Below are 16,805 nucleotides of genomic sequence, written 5' to 3'. Positions count from 1 at the left end.
ACAAGGTCGCCTGCATTGTACAAAGTACAATGGAAATTGAAGGTGTGCACCCAAGTACATAAGAGAACCACGTCGCTTGCGTGGTATCGCGCTTGGCCGTGTTGACAACAAATAGTGCGTCAAACAAACAAAAAAAAAAACGATCCCAGTTGATGTGGGATGAGTTCATGTGCAAGGTAATGTTGTCGCTCAGGGTGCGATTGGCCCGCTACACACACTCTTAAATTGTAGGTGATTCACGGATGTGGTTACGTGCAGTATCTCTGAGGAGCTAACAGCAGCTTCGAACTCTTGAGACATCAAACGCTTGGCTCTATCATGTCGAGACGCGAGATGACGGTGCAAGAATTCCACGGCATGGCGTGCATAAAGCGTCACGAACTGCTTCGGCCTCGACCCATTGAGCAAAATGGCCCCTGACAACTAACACGTACTTTTTGCCAGATCTAGTTTCTGGAAAAGGACCCACTTAGTCCATGCCCACAACTTCAAAGTGGACCATTGGTGGCTGAAAGTTTTGCATCGGTGGCCTTGAAACAGTTGTTGGCAATTTGTTTAACTGGCATGTTTTACAAGCGGCAACGTAGGCGTCGACATCTCGCCGCATGTTCCCTCACCAGAACCATTCGCAATGTCGAACATAGGTTTCTTTCGCATCCACAGTCGCACCATGAAGTGACGTCAGGATGTGTGAATGGAGGGTCCGCGAGACCACTGGGAGCCACACAGAGGGGCCTGAACTGAAGTACCGAACACGTAGCAGTAGTCTGTCGCCCACCCTATGTTGTACTGTCCCTAGATAGTATTCGTGCATAATTTTAATGCTATACTTTATCAATATAAAGGCAGGCCCTCAGCAGTTTGTCAACACGCCATAGGATACGTAACCACAATAACAGAATGCGATGTTGAGTGCGGGTGCGGGGTTCGCATGTTGATGCCGGCGAGCGTCCCAGGGTGCGGGATTGACGACGTATTGGATTCTTGTGAAATACTGTACGCAATAAATTCTTCTGTATTTTTCTGTAATACAAGGCACTGCTTCACCGTCGTCTCAGATGCACAAACGCCTCGAAACAATGCCATGCTCGTGCAGGATAGGATTGTCCATGCCAGAACCCGTCACATGAACAGCCCTGTTCGCTCACATTGGCCAAACACTTTCGCACCGACAAACAAGAGATGAACTCGCGATGGTCATCCATTTATGGCAAATAAAGTGTTTTGACTGCGGGGCAATTGACGAGTGCGAACTCAAGCTTTAAAAGATCAAATAAGTTCATTAGCGGAAAGTGACAGTGTTTCCGCCTGTTGATACGTTTTTCATTTATTCTGTTGATTTATACTTATATCCAATTATTTGTCCATCTTATGGTTCATCTATGCACGCATATATGCACGAGCTTACCATTTGTGTATTCATCTTCCAATTTGTGATTTATACTTACTTTTTAAGTTCTATTTCTTTTTCTTCATTTGCTTGGCTTGCTGCCTGCATATTTCGGTGCACATCGCTATCAAACGTCTTGTAGTGCCCACTACTTTGCTAATTTATTTGAGCATGCTGACGCTAAGTGCACGTCGTATTTCATGTCATTTCTAGATATTCAGTAGACAGTCAATTGTTGTCGAACAGCCGGTGACAAACGTGGCCAACATTTTCCTTATCATCAAATAAACCAATTTAAGCAATCCCAAGACATGGCAAAGGCTGCAAAATCCTTTCTATAGCGGCGTGTATTATAAGCCAAACCCAGGTTGGAACTGATATACGATGGTATAAATGTCTCTTGCGACGAGTAATACGAGCATACTGTGTGAGCACGTTGACCAAAGTCGTAAAAAGTGCGATGTAAGGTCTTAAATCTCTTCTTGAATCGCCATAAGCGCAGTTGACCTTTGTAGAGCGGGCCAGCGGCATGGTAGCTGGCGAGGAGCGTTCTCAAAAGTTGATAACAGTCACCGTGTAAGCTTCGGCAACTTTGTGTCATCTCTGTCAAGAATGTGGCATCAGCTAAATGCTGTACTTGCACATCTTTGTTGTACTTTAGGGGTTCCCTCTCACCTGAAATGGTTCTTGACGTAAGTCTACATTGCTTATGTTACACGAGTGCTTTCAACGGCCGTTAACCCCAACGATAGGAGGCATCAGCCTCGGTTGAGAGTCGTTACATGGCAGATCCAACTGGCGTCTACAACATAATGGCGGTCGACTTCAGCTGAGGCCGGTGATCGCGCTTGAGTCAACTGTCGAAATGGTGGCCTCCAGTGCGGTGTTCTTTTATAAAAACGTACTCAAGTTAACTTCTAAGTATACGCCTGTACTGAATTAATTTCTACATACTTGTAACGCCCTCTGGATCTCGAGGGCAACCAAATAATTCATTAGGTATTTATTAATTAAAAGACTTTGGGGACAACATTTATCACCAAAATAAAGTAATGCAAGTAAAGACAGATTTCCTTTCCTCTAAACATGCACTGGAAAAGTGATCACGTGATCTGAAGAGCCTGTCTGAACTGAGTTCAAAACGTACCAGCCGTGCAATGGGGCCAATACAATCCGTTCAAAAATACGTTCAGTCGAAGAGCCATTGAAACTATCAATTGCTGCTGCGTTCGACGGCACTTGGCAGTATTCGTGTAAGCCGGGCATCGCCTAAAATATTTTTCATTGCCTATGTGCCCGTTGAAAACAACAGAGAGCCGCATTCTCGGTCGACCACCTCAAGGAATACATTTACTTGTGTCTGACGTAACGTCAAACTAGCCAACACCTCAATATATGGACTGCCATTCTGTCCGCTATCTTATCTAATGAGGGCGCACTGAAAGGGATAAAGCTGTAGGAGCATCGTTATTGTTATGCTAATAGTCATTGTCCCCTTTTATTCATTTATTTATTCATTTAGTTATTTATTTATGTTCATTGTTTATTTTCTTTCAGTAGAACACAGAAAAATGCAGTAGCCGAACCGCTCTCTGCCTCAATTTCTCCGCATTAACCAATGCCCAGCAGAAAATTTATTTCTTGACGTGGTTGGCCGAGGCCACGAACCCTGTCACGCCTGCTCAAAGGAAGCTGCCGATCGCGGTTTCGTCTTCAGTGACGCGAACCAACCTGCGCGCCCTCCAATCGAATTTGCGCAAATAAAGTAAAGATGGCCGCAAAGTGTCGTAACGTTCAGGTTGGAAGACCCGTTTTGCGATAGCACAGAGATGGCCATGCAAACAGTGCAATTTCATTCCTATCCTTATCCACACGCAATGCTGTCCGGCTATTCGTTACCGACCTCTAGCTTTATATAGCATTGCATTTTTTAAAAAGTGTGGTATCATACAAAGAACAACGCGGAATATTTTACTTGTCCCGTGTGGTGCCTCGTTCACTCGCTGCGAGACTAGAGGCCTGACCTAGAAAGAACGCTGATAAAAGGCGTTGTTATCAGGAGGAGTGGAAAATAGTTCCCTGCTAGATTGTGCTGCGTAGGCACTGTGAGAATGGTACGCTCGATAACGAAACATGGGAAAAAAAACTATCGTGTACCTGAATGTTAGGAAAGTTGGATTATTCCCGCTTGTAATTTTTTGATGACTTCTCCCCGATAGCCGCAGTATTCCGAATACTTTTGTCTAATTATTTTTAGACGAACTAATATTTTACTTTGTGTTTGAACCTGTGTCCTAGGTTGGGCACTACGCAAGGATCATTGTAACCTCCATATGCCACCGGCTATGTAAAATTTATCAGTACGTGCCAGTTCGCTCTTCAAGTGAGTTGTACAGAGTTGGTGTCGGTGAAAGCGTTCATCAATCGCACCTCTGGAATCTTCAATTTTTAAAAACCGCTACAGCCCTAAAATTCGTCTTATTGCGGCATTGAGATGCACATGGGACAGACGACTTCGTTTTTATGCAGGCAGCTTTCTGCTGCATGAGGTGAACATTTAAGCGTCGAGCAACTTGATGCTACTGCATGTTGTGCCGTTGCCTTTGCGTAGTGTGCGGCCAGTGTTCTTGGCACACAACACCACTAAAAAAATAAACGCTATGTGCCCTTCGGTTATGACCTAAAATGATCACCTTGTCCCGTTCTTTGCAGAAAGGGCAAGAGGGAAAGCGTGCATCTGGCGACACATATATGGTGAGCCTCGACTTAACAGTGATTAGGGTGAGTACGTTTACTACAATGATATGCCTACCTTTCCTCCTTCGTTTCTCTCCCTCTCTATTTCTGTCTGGATTGCAGCCATTTTTGTTTTACATTTTGCTATTGCAATGCCAAAACGTAGCCCGAAATTCTCCTTCACATCGCGTACGAGATGGATGCTGCATTTGAATATATTAGATCAAAGGGCATACTTCGTTTGCCTACATAGGATGACTGCAGGGAAAGCGACGGGGTCACAAGTGTACTAACATTATAGCCTTTAGTAACCAAGCAGACACGCACATAATGTTTAACTTTTGCCTTCTTTGTCGATTATTTGCAAGTCATACGAGCAAGACGTTTAACCATGCAATTTGGATAGCTTTCACAAGGGACGGCACATTCCAACGAGCAACATACACGGTGGTATAGTGACGTAGGTCAGCGACATCATGCGGAGCCAGTTCAACGCCATTTTATTGCGCCCATAAATCAGACCCACGTCGCTTCCACAGAGCTTTCGACTATTCCGTATAAGTAGAACGTCTTACGGAGATCTGGGAGCGCACCGGAAAGTAAAGGTTTAATAATATCAGTGTTCTAAACGTTGCCTTCTTGGTATAGTAAAAGAAGTAGCACTTACAATAATGGCATTTGTTATGACTGAGGGCTGAAGAAAAATGCCTGAGACATGGCTGCCAGGACATTTCTTGCTAGTGTAGGGAAGCCCGGGGTGCCTTCGTGATATCAAGCCGTCCTTGGAATGACATTGGGAGGTTGTTGTTCGTTGCCGTGGTTTGCTGGAGTATAAGGTCTACCCTGCATGCGACGGAAGAATGACCCTTGAAGCCTACAAAAAGGCAAAGGACCAAGCGGCCGAAGACACAATTACCTCTTAAGAGTTGTGCAGCACACGAGCTCCTTTTCGAAACGCTACATCGATTTGTGCAAAACTCGAAGCTATATATATACATAGCTCCAAGGGAACACGAACACAATGAAAGCATAAGAAGAAATTGTCGGAATTTTCATTCTGCTAGTATGAAGACATGGCAACGAAGAGAACAATGCAATTGCTGGCAAACTGTACTGAAAGGTCCCTTGGTCGTCAGTGCTTCGTTGAATGTATTAATTTCTTTCTTCTACGAGCATTCCTGAGCAATGGCGTAAACAAAATCATATTTAAAAGCTCCAAAAAGCACCGCGATTTTGATTTCTGTCTGGAATTGTGATCGAAAACAATGCATAAACGCCTAACCTTCTTTCTCTTTGCAGTTTCTCCAAGTTGTGAAAGAATATTGAAGCAATAAACTTAACTAAGGCTACAAGTTATATGGGGGCTCCTTCTGGCCTAATGACAAGGCTTGTTTCTGCACTATAGTTGCCCCGGAGGTAGTGGGTTAGTGTTAACTGTAGGTGTCTGCAGTATTACATCCATAATAGTTTGTGGCAATAGTTATTGAATAAACGTACACTGGGAATATGAACGAAACGCTGACAGCTTCATTTTTATTTTTTAGATGTAACTCTAAGAAAGTGTCATCTTCAGCACATTTATATGCAAAAACAATTTAGTTTGTAGGTCACACAACACTAACCGGGCTCCTCTTTTTTAGTTCACCTAGTCAACTTCTCGCCCAAGTCAGCATTCCACTGGCACTACGAACACCTCTGCTTCCCCTTCTGACTATTTGCTTTGTGCGGAGCCATTCCGCGTAGGTTAAAGTTTGTGGGTCACAGCTTTGATGAGCGAAAATGTCGCTTTCGCGCATCTCCTGGAGCTCTCGTGGTGACAACCGTTTTCCTTGCTTCAAAGGTCTCGAGCGGCGGCGAAAACCCCTTGTCTCTCGAGGAAGGCACTCGCTTCAGCTACAACTTGTACGACTCGTTCAAGAATCCGCCGGAACTGATCAATTTGCGTGGCTTCGACATCTCGTCTTGTTACAAAGGCAACGATTCGGTGGACGCCTTCCTCGAGGTGGAACGTGAGTGTCATCCACGAAGTTCGTAGCGGCAGTTTTATTGTCGGCGCAAAGAAAGAATCGCACCTGACTTGGATGTCAAACGCGGGACTCCGTGTACGCACGATGCCAAGGGAAAGCTTCTCGTACGTGACTCAGCTCGTCACAGCATTTTCTCTTCAATATAAACCTAAACTTTATTACCTTTTTTGAAAGCCTGAGTACAAATTTGACAAAATGTAGTTCCTCCTTTGGCATCACAATATTTCTATGTTCATTTTCAAGGGTATTTTCGCGCTGTGGTCATTACCACTGCAATAAATGTTTCCCGCATGCCGAAGAGAAAGCGATGGCCAGTTCGTTTTTGCCGACAATGGCTAGTTGCAGTTTGCAGTTTCCTTTTTCTTTATTGTTTTTATTTGCGATAAGATCTACATATCAAAGAGACTTCCAGAAACAGAAACGTTGAAGCCACAGCGTGAACGAGAAATCTCGTTACTTCTCCAAATCTAACTGCCTGCTCATATCCGCCAGGCACATCTTCTTTTTTTTAACTTGTCCTCTTTGTCCCATATCCACTAGAAAGGCGGTCTTTGAGGAAGCAAAGCACACACTCAGCTGAGTAAAAAAAAATGAAAATACTGCCACAATCCCGAAGGAAAGATGGGGAGTGAGACGCCAAAATCACACCGTTATATATGGCACTCTCAGAGTTAGTGCCATACAATTCACAATACGTTCTAAAGTCAGGTTTGTCGTCGCTACCTTCTAAACACGAGAAATGTTCTTACGGCACTGGCTAGCACAAAACGCAGAGCAAGGCCAAACGCACCGGTGGCGAAATTACTACGCATCATGCAGAACTGCAGCCTCCCCGGTATTGCTAATATGAAGCTCAAGAGGAACAAGGCTGCAATGTTTACAGCTTACTATCTGTATATTAATTCAGACAGTTACTTAAAATTGCTTGTTCCAATTGCTGCTAAAAATCACTGATCCTATGTTTATCTTAATTTCTTATTCATTCTGTCCCCCGGACAGGACCAATAACACCGTTTTCAGTAAATAAATACAAGAGGCTGCCATACGTACTTAGAATTCCGAAAGAGGAAAATTTTACTGCCAATTGTACTTTTATGTAATTAAACGCGTTCGCGTTCTGTAATCATGGTGATCAGTGACAGGTGCACAGATTCCGATAAGGTAGACCTTCATAATTTTCACTCGGTACAATACACAATGTAATTCAAAAAATACACATCTCTGTCAGTGTAAAAAATGTAGATCTAAAAGCATCCGCCGTAACAATGTATGGAAAACACCAGCGCACAACTTTCACCTTATAATACTGCTTCGAGAATAAGGGCCGTTGCATTGTGCCATTGTTTAGCGTACGAACACAGATACGAACTTCTCAGATGAGCATTTCTGATAACCTGTCACTAAATAACTGATAAGAATGAGCTATTCAAATCAATCTAACAGGACACGAATTGCCACGGGTACATACATGCTCACTGTCGTAATATTGCGTTACTTACTTGTTAATCGCAGGTATCAAAATTGAACCCAAGCTGAGAATGAATTACGTACATTTCTCTAAGAAATACCGAAAGGACGAAGTTGCATCTTCATAGAATTAGATTACTCTTTTATTGCCTGCTGTTTTCAAAGATCCGGTGTGGCGAGCCTCTCACCTTTATGTCTCTCCCTTCAGTTTCACCTTCTGACTATACAACGCTGTCATCTTCCTCTACACTCAACGACCCTAAGTTTCTGTCTGCTTGGCGTGAAGCGCTCGACCAGGCTTCCTTTCTTTCGGACCACTCCCTGCGCATCACGCACATCAAAGGGGTAAGCATACGCCTGTAGCATGCTGACTTTGAAGTTGAAACATTTTTGCTCTTTTCTTTGCGGCCTGACAACCCTGACTTGGGAATAAAAAATCGACACTCGTCAACTTCAAAGGCATTCCGTGTCTCAGGGAGCAGAGGTAGAATTAGTAAGCGTTATGGACACCTAAGTTCACCGTTATTGGAGCCGAGCTATGACCATGGCAGGACACTGGGGTGCTTTAGCGTCGTATTGAGAAAGAGCTAATAGCTACACGAAAATAAAGATCAGTACGAGCGTAATATGGAGAAAGGGTCATCCAGGTTAGAGGGAAAGGCACTACAGAGGGAGGTAAAAGAAAAAGAACACTAAGTGGGGAATAAAGTGCGGATAATTGTAAGGTAAACGAAACAAATAATAGTAATATTATAAAGCGTGTCAGATGTAAATACTTCCTAGAAAAATAGCGCGTGCCTAATAGAAAAGGCGTGTTTTAGCACGTATAATTTAAGTGTTTGTATCCATTTGGAACATTTCGATGTTTCACTGCATTCAAACAAAACACAAAACAATCAATAATTAAAAAGCGCTGAACTGAGATTAAGTGTGACGTTCTGAAAGAAACGAGCAGAGGGCATCACCATGCATAAAAACACCAAACACCATGCATAAGCTTGTAGGATGTAGTGTTCTTCTATACTCTGCTCTGTACGTGTGCATAGCGCCTGGGCCTTCTAGAAAACTCTGAATTAAAACACTGATTTCTCTATCTTTTCGCATTGCGCGTACTTTGTACATGCATTACTTCGTTTCGGCTGCATTGTTGCCAACTTTATTATACAGTGATGCACGCAAGCATTGGGAAAAAGGGTTGTCGCCACGTAATCCCCATTCGCTTGAGAAATACCGGTGCTTCAGAAAAAAAAATTATAGAGTTTAAGTTCCAAAACGACGACCTGATCATGAGGTACGCCGCAGTGGGAGACTCGGGAAATTTGGATGACCCGGGGTCTTTAACGTGCACCTAAATCTAAGTAATCGGGTGTTTTCGCATTTTGCTCCCATTGAAATGCGGTCGCCGTTGCCGGGATTCGATACTGCCACGTCGTGCATAATAACTGGTATAACCCACTATTCTTTAATGTGCGATATATTTGGAAGCGCCCTGTTTCAAACAGTTCAGACTGTTTTTTGAAGGTCTAAACGCGAGCCGTTTAGACTAGCTCAATAAATGTGGGAAATGGTGCCTGGAGTGATCCCACGGAAGAGGCCGAAGAGAAGGCTAACTAGCATTATAGTTACTGCAAGAACGTTACACGCACAAGAATGCGCGTGTTCTGAAGGTGTAGGACAATGTATTTTTTAATATATTTTTTATGTATTAGAGGAGATTTAACAGAACTGCAGTGTACAGTTGATGCAGTGGCGACTACTGACACGCTGTTTCTTAGAGGTTGGTTCTGGTTTACTTGAACCTGCAGTAAGCGAAAATTGGCAACCATGACATAGTTCAGGCGCCTGCAGCATGCACTAGAGAATACGCGATAGCGTGGAGGGGTGTGTGCAGCGCACATTGAGCCGTGTACTTGTAAAAGCTAGCTATAGCTCTGCGTGGGCCGGATTGGTAGTCTGGCAGCTGCAGTTGACCAATTGCGAATACACTGCGTGTACTTTTCTCAGCTTTCGAGTCTCACTGTTGGCTTCCATATATAATCTCCCGTCACTATTTAGTACCTAGTGAACAACTTGTCCTTCTATCACTTTGGAGATGTAATCAGAATCAAATTAATTTTATCGAGACGGGGCCCAGGCTGAGCCGCTCCCACCATCCCATTGCAAGGCTGCGCCCGCCTAGAGAGTCAGGATTTCAAAAAATGAGCGATCTGAAGAAAAACGTTTTATTGTGTCAGAAGAACATTGGAAAGCAGTTTCGTTTCACACTGTCCACCGCAAACATTTGTAGCGGGCTATTCTGTACGCTGCACAGGCAAATAATACGAACAGTCTGTCAATATATTTTTATTCGCTTGACTAGAAATACAAAATTAAGCGTACCTGCTGACGTCAGCGTGACATCGAAAACAAATTTTCTGCAAACGAAGTCTGAAATTTTTGAAACACAAGCACGTAAAACTAAGAACCAGCGCACTAACTACTATATATATGTTACCATCACTGCTGCCGCTTGGAGGCTTCTTCCGCAGAAAGGGGACCTATTAGTCCCCGTTGTACTCAAGATGTTGTTTATAAATTTTACGTTATTTTCAGGAGATACGAATTTGGACAGTTTTTCAGGTGCTCAACAAAAAAAAATTGAAAAAGAAGTTTTTGCCGACCATTTGCTTTATTACGTCCGCCTACATTTCCCTCCATCCCCTACTTGCTCTAACGCTTAAAACAAGCGATAAAAAATGCAAGCCAAGCCAATTAGCCGGAATGATGGGGGCTCAACCTTTCAGGCAACGGAAGTGAAGGAATTATGAAGGTCAACTTCTTCTAGCGCACGTGTAATCCCAACTTGAGAAGCAAATTTCCTCTACAGGCTTTCCCCTATCGCACAAGAGTTGCACCTTAAAGAAGGTTTTTTTTTTTTTAAGAACTAATAAAGGGTCTATAATTGGGCTCTTCATTTGCCATAGCATTTACTTAAGGTAAATATGTCTCTTCCAAGCTATGGAAATTTAATGCTGTGCTGTATTTTATCTCTTAATAATCCGCACATGTAGCATGCATGCACTTCATTTCGCCACTGAAAAAGAAGAGGGAACTAAGGAATTCTTTTTAGCTGCACAGACTCCGTGCATATTTGCGCATAACCTTCATTCGTAAAGCTATTTCTAGCTATTTGTGGTAGTGGTGCTCCTCTGCGATCTGCACGCGATGCTAGGATCTTCGAGAACAAACTGTTACATTCGATGACCTGGCATGCCAGTGGCATCTTTCTTTTTTTTTTCAAATACATGTAAAATTATGTAAACCTTCCGTTGAATCAAAGCGGATGCAACAGCGGGGATGTCAGCGCTTGTTGCTATGTCTTGCCTCTTCTCCAACATGTTTCTTTGCGTGGTCACATTTTCCTAATGTTTGTTCTCTTTGCTCCAATGACAGTATTTCTCGGAAGATGGCACACTGATTGTCACCTTCGTGTTGCTGGACCGATTCCCTGCTAACGCGAAGGTAGGGATTGAGGACACACAAGTCAGCATCGAGGAAATGGAAGACAACTTGAACAAATCGGTCAGCGAAGGCAGGCTTGGAATTACGTACAAAGGGGTAAGCTGTACAACATGCCCTCTCTTTATATATATATATGTATTCTTTTTTGCATCGTAGAGAACGAAGAACCCATCTTACCACTCGTCCTCCATGCCGTATTTTATTGTCGCCTCTGGCCCGTGCTCACAAGAATGACAACCTTAGGTCGTCAGAATAAGCACATAGGGAGCCCTACTCACTCACCAATACTCACCAACAGTTGCTACACACTCACGTGCCTATGATCGCGCCTTCTCTCACTCACAAACACTCGCTCGTGTTCATAGTCACTTTCATTCAAACTGCACCGGCACCCACTCAGGCTCACACTCGCGTCTAATGTCCCTCACAGGTCCCTCACTCACACGCACGTCCATTCACATTCGCTGACAGTCACTCACGTTTGCTCAAAATCACCATCACTGACCTTCTCGTTCTTTTACTCGCGTTAACAGGCACTCGTGCAGACCTGTTTTGTCTTTACTCACATTCGCTCAATGTCAGCCGCACTCACTCCCGTTCACACCCCTGTCCATTCATTCACTAACTCTCAGGCTTGCGAAATCAGTGTGCAGCGACTAGGAGTCTGAGTACTAGTCAGTAAGAATGCCGACTTGTGCTCAGCGGCATTGATTGCTTATCGCCAGCATGTTCGGCTTAATTTAAAGTGCACTTTATTCGCCACGACATTCATGTAAACTGACATGGTAACTGTAAAAGTTACTATGTGCAAATAAAAATTGCACGTAATGAAGCTCTTGGATAATATACATTTACATTAAATTTTTATATATGCGTATATATTTAGATTATTTACCTTTCTTTTACGTTCTACATTATATTTACATTACGCCTGATTGTATTTTGCTGCTCAGCAATATATAAAGATCGTGTATTCACCAGCAGGGGCTGCTTTTGGATAGGAACGCAGTGCAAGAAAGCTGATGCACCTAGCGTTGGGCGCACGTCAAAGAACTCTGGTCGACAAAATTATTCTGGAGTTCTCCCCTACGGCTCCCTCGTAGCCCCTACGTAGCCACGAGACATTAAATTTCATTTGCGTATTCGTAATAGTCTTTGTATTTCTCGTTCTGATTATAGAGGCGGTTGGCGTACTTAATGCGTTGTATTGGATTATTCGAATGCGCGGCGAATGTCCGGGTCCGGAACATTTCCCAGCAGGCCAGAGAAAGAACAAAAAAGAAACACGGCTGTAGCAACGTGACCCTAATTTCCCATTAAACTGGTTTTATCGAACTCGAGCGCCTAAGGACTGCTGTCCCTGCGCTTTCTGCTTGAGCACCAAGCCTAAAGACAACATTTCCTTGTTGCCCCGTACAACTTCCTTACTTTTCGGGAAGTGCGGGTAATTTCCTCGGGTGCCCGCATGTTTCAGAGCCTATCTGAAGATTCCTGGTTACAAAGAAATTATGACACATCAACTGTTCATATTAAATGTCCTACAAAAACTAGCTCTCTAAATTCAGAAGCGGCAACGTGATACTGAATACCATCGAACCTAACTGCGCATCTAGATCACAAAGCATTTCATACGTTTGGCGCTAAAGGTGAAGAAGAACAGCGTCGACTGGCCACCCTGGCGGTCGATATGCTCGGCCTGTAATTTTGGGCTGAATAAAAGTCTTATACTACTACTACTACTACTACTACTACTACTACTACTACTACTACTACTACTACTACTACTACTACTACTACTACTACTACTACTACTACTACTACTACTACTACTACTACTACTACTACTACTACTACTACTTAGTTCGTAAAATAAAGTGACACTGACCAGATGTCGTAGCGAACATGCTTAGCGAGTGCGTCCTGCCAATCACAAACACATTTCCTGAATGGACAGCTTGGCGAATTTGGCCACTGATAGCCACGAAAAGAAAGATGATCTAAATAAATGTTGACGCTAAAGTGCATTTTTCGTGCTACATGTGTTCCATGTAACGCCTAATGGACAGAAAGAATGCATAACATTGTGGGAAGGTTAAACGGAGGTATACTGGTTTACTACCTTGCATGAAGGGAGTCGTAAAGCGTCACAAAGAGAAAGCTAAGAAGCAACAAGAGCCCACACAGTACTGGAGCGGCGCGCAGTGTTTCTAAGAGTCTGTCATGTTAAGCCTAACTCCCACATGGAAAAAAACGGTTGTCGCCACGAAATGTGCTGCCAGAACTCCTTTCGCCTTTAGAGTGCAATGAAGTTCAAATCCATGACCAGGCGGACAGTTAAGGTATAAGTACTTGAAGATCTGACGGCTGAGCCGTGAAATCAAGCCTGGCAGTTGGTTTTCAAACCAGGTAGACCAGTGATATCAAGCTTGTGTCAGGTACCTCAACGCTTAGAGAATACTTGGCTCATGACGGGCTGCATAGTTGCATACTCGAGTGGGGCGGGTGGAGTTAAACAACGCTTTGGTATTTGAAAGGAGGATATGGAGACTAAAACTAAATGTCCCAAGCGCTTCACAAAAATGTCGTTGGGGCTTCGTGTTTGGAACCTTTACAATCAGCCTCCCCGTTCCAATATAAATCAGAAAGTCATCTTCTCTGATGCAGAGGCACCTAACAGGTTACGCGAAGGGTTTACGCTGTGTAGTGTAAGTTCTCTACCCCTAATGGGAAGTATCTCACGATGAGCAAATAGTGCCCGGCGACGTGTGATCGTAGAAGGAAGTGACTAAGTATCTGCAGGGACGCATTAACGAGACCAAGCGAAGTCTGTCTATCGCGCGAAAAAAGTGTAATGCCTTGTATCTGCACAAAAAGGTGTAATTTGCGAAGTTAAGATGTTTATTCGTTGTAATAGTGTAAATATAAAGGATAGGTAGCTTCATAAGCGATAAGAAGCAATTGAAAAAAAGAAAATGATCAGAGAGAAAGCCGTTCTCACCAAGCCAATTTGAAGGCTTACTTTCCCGCATTGCGTTTGTACGCAGAGAAGCCTGCTTTCTGGCTGCTCAGTATAAATACAAGAATAACTGATTGGTACATAATAATAATAATAATAATAATAATAATAATAATAATAATAATAATAATAATAATAATAATAATAATATAAAAATAATATAAAAATAATAATAATAAATTATTGGTTACGTTAAAAGGAAACTAGTGACGTCGCCGTCGCCGCGTCAAAGTCTTCTCAAAAATGGCAGAAAGCTGCGCCTAAACCGGGTGTGATGGCGTTCCGGCTCAATTGATACGATCGCTTTGAAGGGGCCATGCGGCTTCCTGGCAATTCATCTCCACACCGTTCAGTACACGGGTTTCGTTTCTTTGGCACCGGAAAAACAGTGGGTGGACACGCACAAGCTAGGGAGAGCAAGTAAGCAAAAAGCGAACAGCCGAGCCAGGGAATGTTCACGCATCAGTAGTCAGTACTCAGAAATTATGCTTATTGTGTGTCGCTATGCAGCCCGCTTGTGTTGTTTGTAAATGAGTAGCAGTAGCAAAACACGCCACCAATTCCTCAGAACAAGCCCGCTTCAGAAGTGCACTCGTCAGGAACATCCACTGGATATTGACAAGCAGGCTGAGCGAGTTCTGATGGATGCACGTTAGTCCTTGGTATCGCGACAGCTGGCCAGTGATGAGGTGGAGGAGGTGCAAGCAATTATGGTGAGATTAAATTTACGTAAATATCGCAACGAATGGTGTGATCAGAGAGGCTGTTATGTTCATGTCGTACTAATAAAGAAAGTACTAGTTCATAATTACAGCTTTTGCATAGTTTAGGGTTCCATTCTTTATTGGAGCTCACTTATTTCTCTTGGTCTCCCCCTGCTAGTTCTAACATTGAGAATGCAAGTACAGGTGCAATTTGGGCCACTTGTTGTATCAGAGTCATTTGGTACTGGTTTGTGCATTCCTTGGTATAAACGCGCTTTTTTGCTTAAAACCAGGAACTTCAAAATGATGTGAAACACATACCACGCAGAACGCAAACTAACAATTCAAACATTTGTCAGATCGCGTTTTATGGTGTGCGTTCGGTCCAGTTTCGAAGTCGTTCTTGGTTTTACGCAAAGAAAATTCGTTTTTCAAGTGCAACCGAAAGCTCAACGCATCTGCAGAGCTGTACAGTGTGAGCGGCACCAAACAATTTTACGATAACGATTAAAAAGAAAGGCAACGAGTAAAATGAGGTGCCACATCAGCGTGTCATGCTGATTAGTCTCGACGGCATGTCGCTGTTTCAGGTGAACCTTACAGCGTCGTCTTGGGGCTTCGGACTGCCCCTAACGCCGAAACCGCAACCTGTGCCTTCATTGACAACCGCGACGCCTGTTCCCACGCCAACGAGCCTGATAACTACTCCGACCGAGGAAGTAAAAACTCCGGCCGAGGAAGTGACTACAGCGGCGTCTTCGAGCGCGACTTCTGCCAGCGCCCCCACCACACCTTGGGAGATCGTCACCGACCCTGTGGTTACGGACCACACGCCCCATGATTGGGACACTACAACGTCTGCGTTCCACGTCATAACCGAAATTCCGATGGCCTACTCCGCCTACGCGACGCGCTACTCTCCTGGTGTAGTCGGGGGAACGACGGCGGGGCTCTTCGTGCTGGGAGCGCTGATCGGGGCGTCGGCTACCTACGCGAAGAGCACGTTCTTTCCGACCGCTTCGCTTCCCACGACGGTGTTTCACTGAGCACCAAAATCTCAGTGACCGCGCAGGCGCTCCAGCACAATATGGCCAATGTCCACCTCTGAGCTGTTCATTTATGGAGTAAGGAAATTGACACGAAAGTCCGCACACCTTAAAATTAAGATGAGATTGCGGCACTCAATGTAAGAGAGGCTAAATGGCTCAACCTTTTGCTGCAGTACGCTGCTTCCTTCTACATGCCACGTATGTAACCATAGGCCACTGGTGCTGCATATTTGACAGACTTATTTTTGTACATTGATTAGAGAAAACAAACTGGCATTTCCATAGGGGGTGGGAGGGGGGGGGGTCCAGTTTTGAGTCCAAATATCCTTTTCGTTCCCTTTGCAGTATTTCTGCTTTGCAGATACGTTAACGTTAAAAGAAGCAAACGTGGACGTTAGAGAGGCAAACACGGAACAAAGCAATGATTTCGCTACAATGTTAAATAGCATTAGAAATAAAATCGAGCTGAACATACAAGGGGGCAATATGACAAGCGACATTACACCTCCATAGCGCTCCCAATTCAACCGCCGAGCACGCCACCGCAGCAGGTCCCTGTGCGCCACATTGTTGCTGCAGCCACTTCTCTCCCGACGTTCTCAATGTGCTCACTTTTTACATTCTCATCAGCAGTCGAGTGCCCTCTGTTAACATTGCCTGAAATTTGTGCTCATGCACCAGATGACTTTACACTTCGGAGTTCCTATATATCCAGGTTATATTGAGGTTGAAGCGATAGCGGATAAATGATAGAAACGTTTTAAGGGACATGTATGAACACGGGGACTGCCCACAAGAGCGTTTCGCCTCGCTTCACACTTCATAATTATGGGAAGGCTGTGCTGGAACCATGAGGCGCGTTAGACAGAGCGTCGGAAATAAAGATGCATGCTCTACCCGTCTCTCTCTCTCTCT

The 16,805-nt window shown here is 44.0% G+C and overlaps 1 protein-coding gene across 1 annotated transcript in view; it reads left to right on the top strand.

Annotated features, from left to right (window-relative positions):
- The window catches only part of LOC135916434 (uncharacterized), a 37,642-nt gene extending 21,483 nt beyond the window's left edge, over window positions 1-16,159 (top strand). The window contains exons 9-13 of the mRNA XM_065449786.2: window positions 4,103-4,171; window positions 5,967-6,135; window positions 7,829-7,965; window positions 11,053-11,217; window positions 15,432-16,159. Of these exons, the coding sequence (XP_065305858.1) occupies window positions 4,103-4,171; window positions 5,967-6,135; window positions 7,829-7,965; window positions 11,053-11,217; window positions 15,432-15,887 (996 nt within the window). The 3' untranslated portion in view covers window positions 15,888-16,159. The remainder of the gene's footprint in view (window positions 1-4,102; window positions 4,172-5,966; window positions 6,136-7,828; window positions 7,966-11,052; window positions 11,218-15,431) is intronic.
- The last annotated feature ends 646 nt before the right edge of the window (window positions 16,160-16,805 follow it).

The sequence above is a fragment of the Dermacentor albipictus genome, chromosome 4 (assembly GCF_038994185.2).
Source record: "Dermacentor albipictus isolate Rhodes 1998 colony chromosome 4, USDA_Dalb.pri_finalv2, whole genome shotgun sequence".
Taxonomy (NCBI): Eukaryota; Metazoa; Arthropoda; class Arachnida; order Ixodida; family Ixodidae; genus Dermacentor; species Dermacentor albipictus.
Note: the sequence above shows the minus strand (reverse complement) of the source record. Positions and strands in the feature narration are given on the sequence as shown.